General features: G+C 33.0%; 1 protein-coding gene across 2 annotated transcripts in view; it reads right to left on the bottom strand.

Annotated features, from left to right (window-relative positions):
- The window catches only part of LOC135636688 (protein PIR-like), a 50,287-nt gene extending 30,424 nt beyond the window's left edge, over positions 1–19,863 (bottom strand). For both annotated transcript variants that reach the window (XM_065148590.1, XM_065148591.1), the window contains exons 1-11: positions 19,606–19,863; positions 17,541–17,613; positions 16,059–16,123; positions 14,288–14,365; positions 12,535–12,654; positions 10,967–11,037; positions 8,074–8,166; positions 2,080–2,149; positions 1,838–1,902; positions 1,245–1,440; positions 960–1,111 (exon numbers count right to left, since the gene is read on the bottom strand). In XM_065148590.1, the coding sequence (XP_065004662.1) occupies positions 960–1,111; positions 1,245–1,440; positions 1,838–1,902; positions 2,080–2,149; positions 8,074–8,166; positions 10,967–11,037; positions 12,535–12,654; positions 14,288–14,365; positions 16,059–16,123; positions 17,541–17,613; positions 19,606–19,659 (1,037 nt within the window). In that variant the 5' untranslated portion in view covers positions 19,660–19,863. The remainder of the gene's footprint in view (positions 1–959; positions 1,112–1,244; positions 1,441–1,837; positions 1,903–2,079; positions 2,150–8,073; positions 8,167–10,966; positions 11,038–12,534; positions 12,655–14,287; positions 14,366–16,058; positions 16,124–17,540; positions 17,614–19,605) is intronic.
- Between the last annotated feature and the right edge of the window lie 2,817 nt (positions 19,864–22,680).

Raw genomic sequence — 22,680 nt, 5'->3', positions numbered from 1 at the left:
AGCCCAATGACTATCTTATTGGTACTCTTCAAGATTTGAAACTTTGGTTTAAAGGAAAAAAAAAATCATCTCTTCTTGCTTTCGATTTAATAAGAGTAACAAAAATCATATTCCCTTTCACATAGTCATTAAACTTACAGTCTATCACAAATTGAGCTGACTAGGTTGTATCTCACATGATAATTGAATCAATCATCAATCAAGATATGAATGTACATGGTCAACTAAAAACCAACAAAATAAAGATCAAATACCTTGTTTGGGAGTTTACTTCACCAGCTTTCAGTTACAAGATATTGTTAAACAACAGTTTATAAACTTCAGCTCGACGAAAACATCATATAAAATATGATTATTGCAGTATATTTAAGTATAGGTCCTTATCATAAACATGAATATGCCTTCACTACTAAGATAAAGCAACAATGAAAATCAAAACAAAATTTATACCCACAGATAGTTCGAAAATCAAAGAATCAACAGATAAACAATGAAAATCAAAACATGAATGTGTTACTATATCAAAGAATCAACAGATAAACAAAGCAATTACTTCAAAAGAATGCTCAGATAAGGATAAAAGCTTCACAAAGTCCTTCCAGTTCAAGCCTCAAGCTTTGTTAATTAACATAGACTTGCAAGAAACATCATAAGTTGACAAATATTCATATCTAGTCATATATTCTACACAAAACAAACACAAAAGGCACAGAAAAAATAGCTAACACCAAATATAATCAAATATGTCAGTTCTTTGAACTCGTACAGTGTAAACTTAGGCCCTGTCCTTACAGATATAGGACAGAATTCATTCTAACCAAGCATATTACAAAGAAGCACCATTATTTGACACTTTTTTACACTAATTTCTAACTAAATATCAGAGTAAAATCAGACCATAACAAGCCAGATTTTTGCTATATAGAAAAACAGCACGAAAATAAATGTGTATAGGATATTCTTGCAGCTCACGAGGTGGAATTTCATGAGGCCCAGGAAGCGTGAGAAGACGAGTTTGACTAGAAAAGCTTTGGAAGTACATCAAAAGTTCCTTCATTATAGCAGCTGGTGAAAGATGAAGATCGGGAAATGCAGGAATAACAGGATCACTCTGCCAAAGAAGATCACAGAAAGGGTCAATATACCATGCTAACTTAACAGTCTTTACAAAAAAAATGGACACAAGTATTAAACATGATTTTCCTAATTTATATGCATACTGGAAAAGTCTATGGAGATAATACCTTGAAGATGTTAATAAGCCGATTAAACTTGACCCTCTTATACAGTGACTCACTCTCTTTTTCAGATGAGGTTGCTAAAACAACAAGAACCGGCAAAACACGAAGTAGCATATGGCGCTCTGGAAATAAGAGTGCAAAGTCTAGCTCCAAAGATTCAACACAAAATACTATGAGTACTTGCAAGATGTCTTCTACACTATGCTTGAATCAAGGATGTCAAACTACCTGTAAATATACTCAAACCAGGAAGAGCCTAGAAGACATTTCCCAAATAAGAACCTTGTCAACTAGTAAAAAGAACTTAAGAAAGCTTATCCAACATATGGAGAAGCCTATAGCCATAAGCAAACTAGTTGAGGCATCACCTTAGTCTGATTCATGCATATAAAAATATGATACACGCAAGTCATTGCAAAGACCATAGTATTTGTTAAAAAAAGTTAAAAAAAAAAATAAAAACTGTTTCTTCTTTTTTATGGGCAACAATAGCAAAAGTATCAAATAATAATTGTTTCTGTTTAATCGAAGATTGATGGGAATGTATCACTCAACAGAAAAAGTCTCTGTTGAGTAAGACATTAAATAAAGGATACGTATTTGTGCGGAACATCTCAGCGTGCAAATTCAATAGAATAGCCCATCTTGTACTTAAGAAAATCTGCAAATATAAATGTGAGTTTAGTGTTGGTAAAATCTATGGATATAGTAACATCTAAGGAAACAAAATCTCAAACAACCTACTATAATGGAATGGTCAAGTTATAGAATACACAATCTGAGGCCCTCACGGATCCTATACCAGTAAGATAAATGAAAAAAACATATAACTAGAAACCTGCAGATCGTCTAACTCTTCTCTCATAGAATCAGTATCCTGCCACTGAACACTCACTTGTGTAAATGTTCTGAAAAATTAGAAGTATAGAAAAGAATCAGTTACCAATACTTTCTGTTGTGGAGTCAGAAATAAATACAGAAATCTGGAAGTGCGATTTAGGGCATCAATAAGCAGGAATGAGAATGCAGTAAGCAAAATACATCTAAACCTAACTAACCCTAGAGAATATTATAATTTATAACTACCAAACTTAATATATGATAAAGCAGATCCTAGGAATGTATAACCTTCAAAATAACTGCCCTATTTGTATGGATTCATCAAGCAATCCATGTGTTTTTTTTTTTAATCATGTATAGAATCGAAAGCAACTGGAGCAATATTAATAATTTAATATAATTAATTTCATCTATAGTATGTTACTATGTTATTGCTAATAATAACATAAATTTTACAACTAAATGGTATAGTCTATTTGAAAATTCCACCCCGAACTTACAGTAATTTGCTATCAAAGTACTTAATTTGACATGTAGTGCTTTGGGTTGTGAGCGAAACTAGAGTATCTTTGAGCATGAAAGGATCACTAAATATTTTTATTTTAATTAATTTATTTATTTAGATAGCTATATTAATATATTTTTAAATTATATGACATGACATATTCACTTAAAGAGAAAAAATCAGTTGGAACATCAACGATTACATGATCTTATTTACATAAAGTATAATCAAGCTTTGAAAGCTCATCATGATTTGCAAAAATAGAATTGATCCAATCTCATTGCAAGATATTGATGATTCAAATAAGTGGTTGATGGGAGAAATAAGTGCCAACTTGCAAGATATCGAAGACGAGCTTGTATTTGAAGATGAAGATTGACATAGGGAGATATGACAAGAGCTTCAGATGCTGGAGAATTACAAACATATACAAGACAGATGACAAAGAGAAAAATAAGTGCAAAAGCATCAAGCTCGGCTCCTGCTATTATTGAAGACATAGAGAATGAAACATATTTTAATAAAGAGGAAGGACAAGAGGAAGAGGACGAATTCAATGAAGATTTATGTGAAATTGATGATAATATTGATTATGATGAATGACTTTGATGTAAAATTTTATTGTTTTGAATTTTGAAGCTTTTTGTTAATGTGACATTATGATTTTGTTCCTTAGATTTTCTTAATTTAATAGCATATTTTTATTTAAAAATTTAAATAATTATATTTATTAATTATATTTTATATTTTAACACCTCACTTCGCTCGGGCGAGCGCCTAGCGCCTCCAGTGTTTTTGGACCTTGGCGTCTTTTGGCGCCTAACGCTTTTTAAATCGCTAAGAGAAATTAGGGAGGAGGAGCCTCCTTGGTATAGGAGAAGATGAAATCTCCCCGAAAGATAAGTCATAATTCGAATTTTATTATTAATTTATTTTTATTTTGCTTTCACACAAAAAGATAGAAATATAATATTTATTTCTTATGGTTCACACAGAAAAATGGAATTTATACTATTTACTTTCTAAAATTCAGATCACTCACTAGGAAATAAATCAATTAATAATTTAATTGATTGAAAATATTCCTAATTTGTCCACATAATTAAAGAAATCAATTTTAATCATTTCCTTAGCCATACTACAAAAATACGAAAGTTAATAATTTAAATAAAGCAACACGTTATTTATAGTAATTTATTTATGTTAAAGGAAAAAAATTATCGTTGATTACATTTCTCCCCACTTATCAGAAATTTGGTCCTCAAATTTGATATGAAAAATGATATTAATCAACATAGTTGGCACTTGAAATAGTAAGTTAAAAGATAAATCTAAATCAACTTGAAAATATTTAGATGTAAATGTGCCACTCGAAAACTAAGTCAAAAGATGTGTTTTTTTTGTTGTATATTTTTTTTTTTTTTAGCATAAAAAAATATAAGTAATTGAGAAAACTCATTCAATAAATTTGGTTTTAGATTACCCATAACAAGCATATCAAATTCTACATCCAATAAATCATGATAATTTTAAATTTTAAAAACTAATTGGTTGTTGCCATAAAATATAAGTTAAGGCTACATGTGTAACTCAACAAACAAAAACAATTGAAAGGATGAAAATTTATTCAACCATTCAACATATATATTCTTTAATAATTCCAAATGATTTATATATTATGTGTCAAAAAAATAATGTTATATTTAATTCTCATTAGATCTCATCATTACAGTAGATAAATAATATATAATAATAAATTTACCACTTATTAAATTAAAACTGCATTCAAATTTGTTATACGTATAATTAAATTTAAATATCAATGCATGATCAAATTTGTTCAACTACAAAAGCACAGATATTATCAATGTTAAAAATAACTTTTGCAAACCATCCAAACACATGTTAAATCTAATATCACCTTTTTGTTTATATATTTTTGAAAAATCTTACAAAATTTTTGTACTTAAAATTTGTCGAAACTTTTACATCTGAAAGAATAATTGATACTTAGTATGATCTTCAATTAATAAAACTAGACATGTTAACCATAACCATTCATAACAATGTAAGGCAAATGTGAGGAAGATAATCAACCCTAAAGAAACCACACAATAACTAGCAAATATGTTCTTATAATTTTTATTAAATTTATCATATTTATACTTATAAATAAGAATAATATCCCATGCAGAGGATAACAATATTCAAAAAGTAATATGTCAAACTTCATTCATGTATAATCTACTTAAAAATTAAAATCATAATGAAATTATATGAATGAATTTTAGGTCTCCAATAGAAATAAGTTATGGTCGAACTAAAAATTGCCACAAAACTAATGCAATAAACTTCATTTTTTTAGTAAAATGAATATCTAAATATTTCATAGTGAACGTAAGCATCATATATCAGTTCTAGTCAAATTGCCAAATAATTTTGTTTAAATATTATATATAAATATAATATATGCATCTTTATGAATAACTAAGTCAATTGATATTTATTTATTTATTATAAATACATCTATAAAAAAACATTCTATAATCAAATTAACAACTGTTATCTACTTTTCAAAAGGTGGATAAGAGTGTCATGACAAAATTATATTCAAAACATAAGACTTTACGAGAGTTTCTACGATAAAATATTATAACATTTATTGTAATTTAGAGAAAATATACTAAAATTTTGGCATTTTACTCAATCATCTTAGTTCAAGTCATTTAATGAGACTCTCCTTGAGTAACATCTTTAATTAATCATTTCCGTATCAAAAATATAAATCATATTTGGCTCAATAAAATGACCCTAGTCTCTTAAAATCATGCTTCAGTTGCATTATTATGTAGACCTAAAATCTAAATCTCAAAACTAATGAGTCATCTAATATTCAAATCCTAGGATCTCATATTCTGATAGGTCCTTAAAATCATTGCTTTGATACCAAATGTCACAACTCAAGTCTAATAGGCTAACTGGCCTATCAACTCTGTTTGGCTCAAACCGTTGACCAAAATGCTTAAGCCAAAATTGATAATAGTATACTCATCAGACCCTTATAAGCCAATCTTAGTCTTGCCCACTTCTGATGAGAGATTAATCGAGATGTTATAATTTCACCCACTCAAAGGTTTAATGTCCTCGTTAAGTCCCAACATAGCCCAGATGAAACCCTAGCATGGTATATGTGAGGCATAGCTAAGTGGTGGTTCCACACGGTGATGAGTTCTCTAACTCTATTCATGGGTAACTCGTTCTTACTCGAACCCGCTCACCATGCTCAAATACTAGGTCAGCCCTATACCAAATGTCATGACCCGAGCTTCCTCACCATGTGAGAAGTCCTCAATGCCTACTACCTACAATCTAAACCTTAGGAGGTTCTAGCAACAAAGAGAGGAGACCAAAGACTGATAGCAACCGCAACCAACCGAAAACACCGACGTGCTGGCCAAAAACAACCAAGGTTTTCACGCACCCATAAGCTTTCTTTCATACGTCCATTTCCATTATTTCAAGTTTCGTAGTTATGACTTTAACTTTACAAATAATAGAGGTTGCTTTATTTCTATTTTACGCTTGGTTTTACTGCAACAATTCTCTTCTCTACCAAAACTACCATCTAGAAGGTGGCATTGAATCAACAAATCGTCGAAACCAAACACCATACGGATCACTCTCCCCCCTCCTCTGCCTCATTCTCCTACACGTCATTGCCAGCTCCACTCCATTGCACCATCACTGTGGCCACTGCCTCATAAGGGCCACCACTTCCTCCATCTCCAATCCTCTACCCATAAGCCTCACCTACTTTAGTCTTAGTTTATTAATTCTCTCTAAAACACATCCTTGATAAAAAAAAATAGCATAAAAATAAATCCATAAAAAAAAAATAAAACATTACATCAAATGCTAGACGACGAACCAAGCGAGACGTCGCCATCTGTTGAAGACTTGGTGACCGACCAAGAGAAACCCCTTGAAGAGGATCACTTTCTGAATTGGACACAAAGGACTAAAACCAAGTGCAGCAAGATGGTTCTCCGAAGAAGCTGCTAAAGTCGAGTTTCCCCACCGTCAAAGCAAGATTCAATGGGACGTGAATCACTCAATTGAGGGAGCCGTGTTCAGAGACGATCTCGATTCTTGACAATATTCAACCCTATTCGATCAAGCAAAGCTCAAGCCCAAGGACTTCAGGCAAACCTCTCCCTATAAAACATCTAAAAGGAACCAAGAAAGCCTTCAACAAAGAGGCAATCGGCCCTAGTTTCGCAGTTCAGAGGAGTGAGAAGAAGAGGGAAGAATTCTGCATCGCTGCAGCCAACTTCAAACAGTAGCCTTCTTCCTCACATTCTAGCAATCAAAGCTCCACCCCAAAGCTTCGTCTAACTACAGCGAGAAGTCCTCAATGCCTACTACCTACTCTCCAAACCTTAGGAGGTCCTAGCAACAACGAGAGGCAACGGAAGACCGATAGCGACCGCAACCTACTGAGAGCAATGACATGCTAGCCAAAAAACAACCAAGGTTTTCACGCACCCATAAGCTTTCTTTCACACGTCTATTTCCTTTATTTCAAGTCTCATAGTTAGGACTTTAACTTTACAAACAATAGAGGTTGTTTTCTTTCGGTTTTACGCTTGGTTTCCTATGATAATTCTCTCCGCCAAAACTACCATCCAGAAGATGGCATTGAATCGACAAATTGTCAAAACCAAACACCATACGGATCACTTTCCACCCTCCTCTGCCTCATTCTCCTACATGTCATTGCCGGCTCCACTCCATTGTGCCATCACCGTGGCCGCTGCCTCATAAGGGCCACCGCTTCCTCCTCCATCTCCAATCCTCCGCCCATAAGCCTCACCTACTTTAGCCTTAGTTTATTAGTTCTCTCTAAAAATTTTATATTATGGCTCATTAGCTTACTTCCATAACTTTTGCAACACAGAATATCTCAAAACATATTAGTACAAAAACATTAATTCATTCATCAGTGTTGTTTTAGTTCTCAACTTTTTGATACATAAATAAATTAACCAAATTACTCTTTGATCTCTAAAAACCCACCAAAACACTTGTACCTATTTTCATCCATTTCGAAAACATTCCTTCACTTGCTCTAATTTTACAAAGAAATAAATAGTTTCATAATTTAGTCTTTTAGTTTCTAACGTCATTATTAAAAATTTGACATACAAACGTAATAAGCATATATCAATTCTATTATGTGTTATTTACAATTGGAATTCACTTAATTTTTTGAGTTATTTTGCAAGGTGGAATGTGAATACTCATAAAAAAAAAATTAACAAACACAAGATGTCGTTAAAAGTTCTTTTTTTATATTATATTAACCATTTTCCCATGTTCTCCATTATATTAGATAACAAATTCAATTACTAATAATACTTAACCATTTAGCTAGTGCAATGAACTATTGCAAACAAAATTGATTGAAAAGTACAAGTTATTGCATACCTCTTATACCATGAGAAATCATTGGGAATGCTAGCTTTTGCGTTTTTGAGATGATCAAGCTGCACTAAAACATCAAGTAATTTCAACATAGACCTGCCATACAAAAAACTTAGTATCGATTTCCCACCACTAGGGAAAGCATCATTACAAAAGATAGCTACCATGGAAATAAGCTAAAACTAAACTAACTGAAAATCATAAGTCATATCTTATCATACTAACGAAAAAAACGTGAGTTACTTCATTAATTTTATCAACTTATACTTTGAACATGAAATAGCAATTCAGAGATGAAGTGACAAAATCAACGTGAACAAGAAATAGTAAAGCACAATTAGGATTATATTGATGAAATAATCTTTTTTTCTAATTATAGCATCGAAAAAGGAATTCTAGAAGCCCAAAGCATATATAAACATATATATATATAAATAATCAAATTCAAGCAATGCTTTATGCAGCCAACAATAGTGGATAACTTATCGTGTTTTCGACCATGGTTTATAGTTGATAACAAAGTTTTAAATTTCGAATTGTACCACCTATACTGGGCGGTATCAGCTAGCGGACAAAACAAGGAGCACGACGGGGAGGAAGACGAGGCTGCAGCATTCGTTGGACGGAGAAGGCATAACGAAGAAGAGAGTTGGACATGGCGGGGCACGAAGAAGCGCTCTGTCGGACAGAACACAGAAGGGGGTGGGTCCTCACTTCATTGGGCAGAATCCTATAGGGGGCAGGTCCTCACTCCGTCGGGTGAAACACGATAAGGGGTGAAGGGATCACGGACGCTGTGGTCGGGGAGGTTGTGGTCGACAATGAAGGAAGGGATCCTAGCACAGGTAGGACTGTCGCTTCCTCTTCTCGCTCTCACCATCATCTTGATCTTCTTCCTCACAATCGCTGAGGGTGGCAACGACGGAGGAGCGGGAGATAAGCTCGCCCTGGGCTAGATCACAGTTGGATCCGACTGTCGCGAGAGCATTACGGAGTACCACACAAGGGATGAGTTCGAGCTGGGGATAGAGATGACGCGTCGCATCCTCGCCCGCTCCGCCATCACCCCCTTTCCGTCTCTCGAGATGGAAAGGGGATATTTTTATAAACAATTTTTATGGTAATTATTACTCATAAACATATGTATATAAAAATACATATGTTTATGAGTAAACATACGTATATAAACATATTTTTATATACATATGTATATAAAATTATAAATATATGTATATAAAAATACATATACCGAGTGGTACATCGATACGATATGAAATTAAAAACCTTGGTTGATAAGATATGTTGATGCTTACTGAGTGACAAAGAACAACCTAAAGGATATACTTAGTAAAAGTTTAGATGCATACCAATTTCTAAGAGGGAGAAAGGCATTGATCCGTGTATATTGATTAGCTTGACTTGGTTGTGAAGTTAATTCACGAATCTCCAATGCTAGAGAGATCCAACATAGTTAAGGACTCAACAGTTTGGGGTTTAGAAACTTTGCAATGGTGGAATTTAGGTGGTGGGATATTTGGTGAAGAAAGGAAGAGGAGGATGGAAAATAAACAATTACTTGGACTCACTCCCAAGACCTCCAAACTCATTTTGGGTAAAGGTCATTGTCTTACACCACTCGGATATATTGTAAGGCTAAAGAAACATATTCTCATGACTAATTACAATGCCCTTCCATCTTTTTATAGAACCTAAGTACAAGAAGTGAAAATAGTGAAATAGAAAAAAAAAATTAATTACATAAAGATACATTAATCCTTTATTTTTAAGAGACAGAATTTAAAATTTGTCTTTGTAAATGATCTTCCTTTTTTATAATATATCTTTTTTTATTGTCTTTCATTGTTGTATAATACTATAATGTCAAAACTTTCTTATTGAGATGAAATATCAAACCAACCAGATTATTATTTCCTCCATCTTTTCTTCTTCCCCTTATAGCAATCTAATTAATAAAGGTAGACATATATCATTTTGGCATGTGGCAACTTATGATTTTTACAAAAATCCCCTCTAAAATACTAAAACTATTTCAAAGAAGAAGATGACAAGATGAACTTTAAAAAAGTCAATTGAACCTGAATTCAAGTTCATCAACAATTGAGTTGACTTTTCTTCTATCAGCACATAGTGTAGACCCAAAAAGTGTCCTGATTCCCACCACTAAAGCAACTCTAGTTATCTAAATCCAGCAAAGTTCCAAAATGAACACAAATATTTATCAAAAGACTGATAGACCCTTATTTATAGACTAGTATGCCTTGCATATTTTGCCTACATCCTTACTCTCATGCCGCTATGCATTCATCCATAATGATGCACACCAATTCCTTATCAACCCGAAGTCCAAAACGACTACACAAAACAAATTCATCGAATTATGTGCCTTAGAATGTGATGAGGCCCATACATCACCGTACAACTTTTAACATATATTTTGTGCTAGTTCAATGACATGCAGGATTCAATAAATGGAACATTGACCTTTTTCTGTATAAGAATAGAAATTTTAACCCAACCGTAAGAAACAATGAACAACTTGAACATTTAATCATCCAAAAATTCATAAAACAATTCCAATTGTAGCATGAAACTAATGGCAATCAACAAAACTCATAATGTCAAATTGCAATAGAACTAACAGTTCACATTAATAAATTCATAAAGTTTCACTTTAAAAATAATGTCAGTGCAAAATGCTGAACATTCAGAAAAAAACCAGCATAACCCTAATCCGACACAAGATTTCAAAAGGTCAAGAGTTCAAGAACATGAGGGCAGAATATCCTATATATAACCTTAATTCATTATTACCTAAGTGATCAAAATCGACCTTAACATCAGAAACAAATGGAAAATGGTAAGTTAGATATCAAACCAGAAATGAGTTATTGTGGGTCCATTCATCAGTCTTTCAGGCCTAGAAAACCTCTGCATATCGGCTGCCAACTAGATGACAAACATAGGAATTTAGCATTGTAATGTGCATCAAATGCATTACATAAAAATATTAAGAGATACATAAAGTCCAAAAGAGTTCAGATGGACAGTACCGTATTGCTTCAAATTAATCAGTTTAGAATGTAAAATGTAGTTTTTTTGTTGCAATACCATACCGTACCGAATAAGTCTCAAAATTAATCGGTTTGGAAAAGGATGAAAACAAATAAAATGCCTCCAGTTGCTCAAATTTAACTTATTTTCTTCCTATCAACATATGAGACAATACCACATGCAACACACTTTGCTGCAGATGTGTAACCTTGGACACAGAATTAAAATTTGATCAGCATGAATACAACTACATTGCAAGGCACATATGGCAACATGGCTAATCAATGACTGAGTTACTTATATATCTATCCAGCTATTGGCGACTTGATACAAATCCAGACAATATCCTTTGTCACTTAGACATAGTGCAACTCAACCAAGACCGCAATACCTAACAAGCCAGGTTCAGAAAACCAGTCGGACTAGTATGTACCATCCAGCACTTATCAGTCTGACCAATTAGAACTCCAATTACCCAGTTTGGTTTGAAACTGGGTTTTCTTTTTCAAGTTTTGTATCTGGACCAAGGTTCGCAATACCGTACCATACCGGTATTTCGACCTGGGCTCAGTACCGGTACGGTATAGTGTACTGAGCGATACACTCAGGTGTGCCGAGTACTATAGTACTGCTATAATACTACAGTGCACTGCTACAGTGCTATAGTTCACTGCTACAGTGCTGCAGTGCACTCGGACTGGTAACAGATAGTCCGCGTACCGACAACCTGTCGGACCGATACGTACCGCCCGTACTGGGCGGTACAATTCGGTACTGCAGACCCTGATTTGGACAGCTATGAATCATTTTTTATTTTTTACCTGGTCAGCTATTGACAGCTGACAACAGCTATTGGTTTTTAATAGCAGCCTGTTAACTGTCAAGTGTCAATAACCCTCTCCTCTCCTCCTCTCCTCCCCTCTTTCCCTCTTTTTCCTCCACCTCTTCCTCCTCTTCTCCTTCTCCTCTTCCTCCAATCCTCCTCCTCCTCCTCCTCTGCCTCTTCTACTCCTCATCCTCCTCTCGTTCTCCATCTCCTTCTCCTTCTACTCTTCTTCATCATGTCCTTCTTCTCCTCCTCCTCATCTCTTCTCCCTCTTTCTCTTTGCTCCATGCTGACTGTTACATTTCTTTTGCTGGTCGTTATCTCCAGGCAAGTTACATGTGCATTAATAACAAATGGCAGGCACTTCATTGTGGAAAAGAAAACATTAGAAACAAACAAAATAACAAATGGCAGGCACTTGGTTACAGAAAAAAATGGTTAGAAACGAACTTCATAACAAAGAGCAAGCACATCCATCATAATAACAAAAGGGAGGCACTTCATTACGAAAAATAAAAATTTAGAAAAAAAATATTTATTGAACCTATAGAAAGTAGAGTACAAACTTTGGAAGCAGCTGATGCTTGCCATCTCTGAATTTCACGAAGCCGACTCATCTCCAAATCAAGAACCTGATAAGTCTCAAGATACAAGTCTGCTTGGTTGTGCTTCATGGAATCAGGCAGCTGCACAGAACACACTCTCTAGGTTTAGCAGATAGTATTACAATAAGTTTATAATTTTTTATATCATGTAGATGTAAACAGTAAGTAAAACTATAAAAGGATATTCATTTCAACATTACAATTTATTCATTTTTATTTGTATGTAAACACTTTTTTAAACTAAATTCCAATACCTAGATAGAGTAACCACAATTCAGAAGTGAAATAAAATCTTTTGATAACGCAACCCCTACTTAGCAATCCGAGGTTCTAAATACCACTTTGTATGCCTTTTCTATACAGTTGAGAACATAAAGATTACTTGCAACAATGATTTATGACTTCAACATCGCTCAAGACTTCAATGTAACTCAATTTAAATCTCTCACATCTCTCATAAGCAAGCAACCATAGTAACTTCTTCCTAACTAAAGTATAATTCTTGTAGGATCTATTTTATCTTTGATTTTTGTCACATCTCCAGCAATACATAAAAGTCTTGCAGAAGCTCTATTTTAGACCATGTGAAAACTGAAACTATGACATAAGGCAATGATCTACAGATTGATCTTCATATATATTGATTCTCATCAAATTTGTACTCCTACTTGAACTGTCATAGTTGCCCTACTCCTACTTATCCTGACTTCTTTTCAACTTCTCATATTGCCACTTCAGATTTTTAAGGATCAGCCAACATGGCAAAACATAATAAGGTCAGCTTGAACACCAAACAAGATGCAAGCACAAACAGAACAGATAGAGCAAAAGGGCTGAAAGCTGAGGTAGATATAAGATCATGGCATTTAATACGAACATCAGAAGCAAGAAGAAATAGTCCAAAAAGAGATAAGGAATTATCAACAACCATTGTCTTAAAAAAACTCAATGCTTTGTAAAGACTACATCATAACTGATTTTGCTGTCCTTTATTCTTCCTTCTCTCCTAAGCATAATTCATGAATTCATAATAATCTGTATATCAAGGTTGATTTAATGTTTGTGGGTTGTCACATATATCCCATTCAAATATCACACTGTGTGTTTGTATAATAATTAGCTGACAACATAGCATCTTACCAAAAATAGATATAACAACAAAATACTAACCTAAAGCAATTATCTTGTCAAAAATAAAGAATTCAATTTTTTGCTGGTACATGTCAGCAGACAAAAGCCAATAACAAAGTGTCGTCAATATCACATGGGCATAGATGTATATGAAGTAATATTTTTCAGATATGCATTAGAAGAACATTTGAAAGAAGAACAAAATCATAGAAGTGACATGAGACCATCTGACCTACAATTTTTCTATAAGCATACAAGTTTTCTTGAACATAATCATCAATATATAATAATCAGAAGTGTATCAACAAAATTTGAAAAAAAAAAAAAAACTTAAAAGTCTAGTGCACGATAAGAGACATCTAAAACCCCATAGATAAATGAAAAGTTGACAATTTTAAATTAAATAATACTTATGTGCAATTATGTAACTGCATCAAAGTTGCGAATGACATATTTTAGACTAAATAACTTATGTTATTATGTTATCTAACTATATACACCATGTCAACTTATCTATAAGCTGATAATGGAAGAACACAATTAACAAAATAAATGAGAAAAAACATCATAAATGAGTTAGAACCTGGGGAAGAGCTTTGACGCAGCTGCGGTATGTATAAAGCAAAGATGCCATCTCCCTTCCTTCATGGATCAGTGCATTCTGCATAATTTTCCAAAGTTACATGTTTATACTATTTGGTGTGTACAATAAGCAAATTTAAAGTGCATCTAACAACTTGCCTCAAAAGATGTGCATCTGACAACATAAAAATAGGAACAAAATTCCAAAGTATTGTTATTATTCTACAACTCCTTTTGGAGCATAAAAAGTAGAAGAGAAACGAATATAGACAAAATATTTCACTTTCACCTTTATCATATACGTAGACCAACCAATTTAAGCTAAAATTTCTTTGGTTTATCCAACCATCACAGTAGCCACATGCTCAGCAAGACAATGAATTGCTAATCAGCAATTGATTTAAACTTGTGAAAGCCTTGCACATGATCATTTTACACGGCACTAAAATTGAAACAACAAAATAAGATTAGGAGTCAATGATTACAAATTGTTGCCACATGGAGAGAGATTATGTAGCAACAAGAGACATTAACTGAAGGGAATGAGAGGGTCAACCCTACCACAGGAGTATGACCTATTAGATCCCAAACTCTTGTTTGGATATTTGCCGCTCCATTTAAACCAACACCACTTAAAAACTTTGCAAGCCTTCTTTTCTTTCCCATTTTTTCTTAGAATAAAATTGTAATTCTCAGGCGCAGCTTTCTCTATAAGCATTATTTAAGAAATAAAAGACCTGCATAGACTAAGATACTTAAAAACATACTGAATGAATACCAAAAACCATTGAAATTTCTAACGAAAATCCAAACACCCATATGAATCAAACGGACTCCCAAATATACCCAACCTAAACACAATATGCATCAGTCTAAATCTGAACACTAGTTGGCTGACATGAAAGTTTCTGCATCTGTGTACACTCCATATATGTTGGTGTGTAACTTCGGCTACATCGGGAGGAAATTATAGAGATAAAGACAATCAAAGCAAATTATAAGCACATACGGAAAGATGGCTTTCCTTTTCTTTGATGGATCAAAAATTTAGTAAAATTGAAAAAATAAAAGTTACAGATTGATTCCACTCAGAAAACATATCACCAAGACTTAAAAGGTTATATCATGACAAATACAAAGTCATTGCATTACCTTAGCATTAAGTGGAGGCTAAGCATTTTATCTTTCTTTCCATAAACCTACATGTTCGCTTTTATTATATTCAAAAATATAAAGTTTTTTTTCTTTTGCAGACAGAAACAACTTCAAGTTCACTCATGCAAATTGCAGATATGCATATAATGGGTAACATTATCACAATCGTAGCTTGAAAGAAGCCAAGTATGGGCAACTTTGTTCTTAAAAGTAGTTGTATATACTATATAAAGATGACAAGATATTCTACAGATGAAACACAGGTAAGCAATATAAGTCCACCTCAATAACAAAGTATTGTAAAAAGATACACAATACTAACAGAAAAAGCTATGAAAGATAAATAAAGATTATATATATACATATATATATATATATATGTGTGTGTGTGTGTATGTACATGTACATGTACATATATATATGTACATATATATATGTACATATATATATATATATATATTTATTTATTTATTTATTTATTTATTTATTTATATTTATTTATTTATTTATTTATTTATATTTATATTTATATTTATATATATGTATATGTATATGTATATGTACATATATATACATATATATACATAACTTTTGTAAGAAACAAAGTCATATTGTACCAATTGATTAATAGCCTTTGTATCTTCTCCAAGAGAGAGTCGATAAGCAGCGACGTCACCAAATTCTACATGACACAAACATAAATATCAGAAATGAGAATAATAAAATATATCAGACTAATGAAAATCAGAAGCATAAACACCAACAGGGCCTCGTCCTAGTCGTTAGTTACCCTGTTCACCTAGGGGATCTAGGATCAAGAAGTACCAGTGAAGATGGTGCCCAGGTATTTAACCTAGGCAATCTCATTAGTGGGCATTCAATTCCACCATGTTTTCTCAAGCAAAATAATAGCAATCATAACTTAGACCAAAAGAGAACTATTTGGCAAACATAGATATACATAAGATGTGAATCTAGCATCAGAATAAATGAAGGGCACACAATGAAATCCATTGGGCACCAAACTCAATTATTTCATATATGGAATACATGGATGCCAGAGAATAACCACATGACAAAACTTGAAAGAATCCTACAAAAGACAAAATTTCACTAACAGCAAGCTGAAGTTCAGAATAGTTAGGTATCTAGTCAAACTTTTAAAGGGGTAAAGGTGCATGCCAGAAGGCCTTAGAGGAGAGGATATCATGGCGTAGAATTGCTTCAAGATTTCAAAATAATTAATTACCAAGAATGGCTCAGCCCGAATGAGACGTGTGCATGCAGGCCTAAACTCATCAAAAATAAATCTTAAACTTCAAGTATTATCAAGCCCAAGCTAAGTCCAATGGAGCATTATCGCTCATTAAATTCTGTAATTAAGCCTCAAAACCTTCCTGCCAAGTCTTAGACTCACTGCCAAACAATACATTAGAACCACATGTCTAAGCCCAGATTTTCAGGGACACCTTTGGCTGGGCTCATGCCATTCCTGTGACACACATTATTAATGTAGTTTGACAAGGCAACTGATGATCATGTTATCAAACAATGCATTAGGACCATAAGTCCGAACATAGGTTTCTAGGACATCTTTGGTTGGGCCAATGACATTCCAACCCTGCAAGATGTATTATTAATGTAGTTTGACCGAGTAATTTATGATCATTTTCAGCCAGAATCAAGGTCACAAAAGCACATTATCCAACTCATCCATTGCCATGGAGCTTCCACATAAGTGCAACACTTGCTCTAGCTTTATGAGATGTATAACAACTTTAAAATTTGTAGCTGTTCTTATTGCTTTCAATTATCAATTCTCCAAAGTCCAAAGAGAATGACCTAACCTAATATAAAGCCAAGTTGAATGTTGCCGATGTTGTAAGCCATTCATTATAGCACAAAGAAATAAGTATTTCCAGTAACACCAACTCTCACAAGGTCTACAATTAGCTAGTCCAGCAAAATACCAAAAGAAGTGACCAACAATCCTTGGAAGCTTTTACAGAATGATAATATATTAGACCACATACACTGCAGCCTGTTGTTGTATAAAACATCATTTACATATAACTCAACAGAACCAGTTGCTAGATTACCTAGAGGGCTATTAGTTGCACATCTTTCGGTAGATAACAAAATAGCTAGTCCCTGCACATCTGGCTGCTCATCCTGCAAGGTAATAAATTAGTTAGTTCTATTTCAAAGCAATTTACGCTGTGAATTTATTTAATAGAGTCCCAAACTCGTAAATTGAAGAAATCCCATTATTTAGATAACTATACTCTTGGACCTCTTAGTAACCATGATGCATAAGAGGAAAAGTTAGGAATATCCAAGTTGCTGAGGAAATTGATATTATAAGAAAAAAAAACTACGAAGATGTGCAAATTCTCTAAATGATGGCTACCCACAAATCTGGGTTGTAATCCTACTTTTAGATATCTTAGAGCAAGGATGATAAAGACATTACTGATGAAGTTTGAACAAAATGGTTAAAATGAACATATCTCATCATGAAGAAGAAATGTACGGTATTTATCTTCAACCATTCTGAGTATAACCTGAAAGAGTCATATTTTTGCCATAATATAATAATTTTGAAAAAATTTATTAATTGATGGTTGCTACCTTGGGCCTACTAATGCAAAACATAACTCCATATTCAAGTTGCCAGGTAAAACTCCAAAGGAATTTTATTTAAGATGCATAACCTCCCAGTGTTCTACAAAATATTCATTTTAACATTACAGAAGAGAGAAATAGAAGACAACCCAGGAAATGGTAAAATTCATACAGTATGTTACATAAACAAGGAAAATACTATGGAAACAAAACAATAGGAGCAAGCATAAATTTTTAATTCACAACCATATAAAAGAAAATTCTTAGTTAACTTTAAAGTATTTAGATCTTTATTTAAACTCTCTAGTAAAGTCTTCCTAAATCTCCTTCTACCTCTCCAGATACTTGTAACACTGACAATCTCACCTCTTCTAGCCCTACTAACTACAGTATCTATAAGTTGTAGCATATGTTCATACTATCCTATCATCTGAAAAATAAAAAAATCATCTAAAACCCACTTGAGCCCTTTCTTTCACAAGCCACTGAATTTCTCCCAAGGGAGTCCAGACATCTAGAGGACCCTTGTGATCCTTTTGTGATCAACCTAACCAATCCTGCAAAGCCAATCTTTCCACAAGTATCAAAGATGGCCTGTTTTCTAGGTCTCAAAGAAAAGACCCTCAATAGTCCAACAACCTTAAAAAACCGCTAGGACACTAAATCTATGCTAAAGAATGATCAACACCTCAACTTTTGATCAAAATCCTTCCAATATTTGAGCAAGGTTTTTAAAGAACTAGTTTGATATTTCTAAAAGACACTACTATCAAAGACCCTAAATCTATGCCACAGAACAGTCAACACACTACCCTTTGTTGTTCAGAAGATCAAGAATCAGTTGGATCCAGACTCATCTTTCTCCCAAGAAGTCCAGACCCACTACAAGGAACAAAACCAATGGCATCGACAAAACCCAAGAACCATCAAAAAAGAACAATCAACACCTTAACTTTTGATTAAAATCCTTTAGTTATTTGAGCAAGATTTTGACAGAACTAGTTCAACATTTCTAACCGATGCTACAATCGAAGACCACCAAACATCATAGACCTCAGAATACTCCAGCATCATTTAAGAACTATCGCAACCCTCAAACTATGCTACACAACAGTCAACGCACTACGCGTTGTTGTTCCAAAGGAGATTAAGAACTAGTTGCATCCCGACGGAGTCATCTTTCTCCCAAGAAGTCCAGATTCGTTACAAGAAAAGGAACAAAACAATGGGCATCAAGAACCAATGGATCTCGAGAGACTCATCTTTCTCCCACGAAGTCCAAATCCGCTACGAGGAAAGAAGAAAACGAACTGCATCAAAGAATCCAAGAACCATGAAAAAAAGGACATGGCATTTCGGTTCCCGAACAAGAAACGACATCAGATGTTGAGAAACCTCCAAGGAGTATGCCGAGAGACCAGCAATGGCTTCTTCGACAGGATCCGCCACAAGAAAAGAAGCAAAACAAACGGCATCGAAAAGTCCAAGAACCATCCAAAAAAGAAAATGGGGAAGAAACGGCATCAGATCTTGAGATACCTCCAAGGAAAAGGTCGAGAGAGCAGCAATGGCTTCTTCGACGGGAATCGCCATAGGTCTCTCTCACTCTCCTCGTTCCCTCTTCGAACCCTAGTCGCGGACGGATCGAAGGTTCGCGGAAGGAGGAGGAGACGGAGGCGACGGTGGGAGGGGAATGGGACGGATCGAAGGTTTGCGGGAGGAGGTGACGGTGGGAGGCGAATGGGACGGGGAGAGCTCCAAGGCCTAATGCCCAAACCTGTGTCTACCTAACAGAGAACGGAACGTTACAGCAAAGAGTTATAGGATCGAGAGATTTCACCGCACTTTACCAAACTTTTTGTTTAATAATAATATATATTAAATCGAACGTTTTGTCTTAGGGGACGGTGAAAAAGAAATACAGTAGACTTCAAGAAAATGAAACATTACAAGAAAGAATTACCATAACTTTTGTTTAATAATAATTTAATATTAAATCAAACATTTTATTAAAAAAAATATTATAATAATTTATATATAATAATAGTTTGGTAATGTATCAAAAAAATTCCAACTCACAACCTATAATTTTAAAAAATACAAGAATTATTTGTATCCCTTGTGAGAACTGTTACTTTTATAATTAAATTATTTTAAAAAAAATCGAACTCTTTGAGATCATAGCTCACTAGAACGGTAACCTTATTTTAAAAAAATATATAAAAAAAAAAAAAAGAAGAAAAAAAATTAAGACCTATAAAAAAATCTTATAAAATCAATAAAGCAAATTATGCAAAACTCCATCGTCTATCACTAAACAATATATGTAATAGTGTAGCTCCCTATCATTATTCTTTTTTTTCTAATGACTAAGTGGTAAAAGTAGGATTCGAGCTCAGCATCCTATGATCCATGTATTCACTACTTTATCTTAGATATAGTATAGAGTTAGTAACAAAATTGAGCATCCTGTGTAGCTCAAGTGATAGGCTCGAGGGATCTAGAAGTACATGGAATAAGATCCAAACATCTAACACAAAAATATGTGAGTGATCCATACATGGAATAAGATCCGACTCATACAACTTCTATTATTTGTAAAGTCAAAGTACTAATAACAAAACTTTAAATAACGAGATAAAAGCATGATAGAAAGCTTACGGATACATAGAAATGCAACATATACTTCGACAACCCATAGGTGCTCTCGATATGTTACAATCATTATCAGTTTTTGGTATCATTCTCTCTTCCCTATTGGAATATGAAATGTGTGAGTCTCACAACTAGCATGCTAATAAAAGTAAAAATAGTATATATTACCCTCACTTAGTAATATGATTTATCATATCTATGCTTTATTAACATGATAAATTATATACTCATGACTTTTAAGATTGAAGTACATGCTTTTTTTTAAATATCATCATCGATGTTCTATAAAATATTGATTAAACATACATAAGCATCAATGTTTGCTTTAAGCATAGTGCAACAAGCCAAAGTGTGCTAGCATATTTGAATATGATGTTAAGTTATGGTAATAAGCATACATATAGTGACTAAAAGTAGCAGTTGAATTTTAACCGGCCTTAAGTGAATCTCAAAGCTTGAATGAGTTTGACCATGACTAATATAAGAAAGTTTGAGTTTTAATAATTATATATATATATAAAGGATCATAGGCTACTTAAGCACGGATAAAATAATAAAAAATTAAATATAGATGCAAATAAAAGAGAAGTGCTATATTAAATATTGAGATACATAAGTGATATTCAAGAATGAGTTTAAAAAAAATAATCATCTTTGTCAAATCAAATTAGACTCAATTGAAGTTATTGTAAAATTAAAATTATATTAGTAAAAAAACTATAAATAAGGCCTAATAAGAGTGAACCCTAAATCTCTAAGGCAAACTAGCTTCTCTATTTTAATTTGACTTTATCCTCTTTATCAACATCATAACTCATGACTCTTTCTCTTTTTTTTTTCAGTCATTCTCTTAGTTTTCCTTGTAGAGATTAAGAAATCCGAGTTCTAAGAAAAACTCAATTCTTTTCTTACTATATATAAGGTTTCAGTTTTACAAATTATAAGCTAATAATTTTCAGTAACTTTTGAGAAACATAGATTTTAAATTTATCTTTATTTTTTGAATATATTTTGTATAATTCTATTATGATTCTAAGACCTCTATTATGACCTCAATCTAAGATCGGTGAATAGAGCGATGATTGTCCCAATCTAAAGTACTGAAAATCCCTTATTTTTTTGAGAGAGTGTTTTATTCAAGTTGAATTGGCCCCCCTTAGAGATATGATTAAGCTCTAACCTTCTTACATATTTTAATATGTTCCCTTAAGATCGTGTGAGATTTAGAATTGAGTAAATATCACTTCTATGCACCAAGATATGAGGTTTATAAATTTAGACAGTCCCAACTCAATTTCAACATAACAAAATAGATATTGGTAATAAATTAGGAGGGTAGTTTAACTTCTAAATAATTATATTTTGAGCTAAAATTTAGTATATATTTAGTTTTATATGTCTCTTAGTTTTCTATAAAATTTTAATTCAAGATCATTTGATTATCTAGAATAGTGAAGTATTTTTTTTTTTGAATTGTATGATGGCTTGATTAATACTAATTAGTCATTTGATTAAAGAGTGAAATGTTAAAAAATTGATGGTGGAATCTAGATGGATTTTCAAATTGAGTATAGTGTCTTTTGAAAAAATTTATCAAACTTTTTTTTATAAATTATTATAATAAATTACTATAAATCAATAATTCAAGATATATGATTTTTAATTAAAGTATCTTTTGATCCTCTACTCCTAATTTAATAGGTTTATCGCTTCATATGCACTCAATCATTAAGGAATATCATATTTTATTAGCATCTTCATTTTTGAGGTCAATCAAATAATTACAAGTTTAATTCACTACTAAATAGTGGTCATATAAATTATCATATTCACAATGTAATATAAATTTTCGTATTCACAATGTATTTTAGAAAGTATGTTTCGAATTACATGGTTGTTATGAGCTAAATATGAATGTATGTTTTTTGTAAGCATAAAAATATATTGTATGCATGTATA

Source organism: Musa acuminata, chromosome BXJ3-4, assembly GCF_036884655.1.
Source record: "Musa acuminata AAA Group cultivar baxijiao chromosome BXJ3-4, Cavendish_Baxijiao_AAA, whole genome shotgun sequence".
In the NCBI taxonomy this organism is placed as follows: Eukaryota; Viridiplantae; Streptophyta; class Magnoliopsida; order Zingiberales; family Musaceae; genus Musa; species Musa acuminata.
Note: the sequence above shows the minus strand (reverse complement) of the source record. Positions and strands in the feature narration are given on the sequence as shown.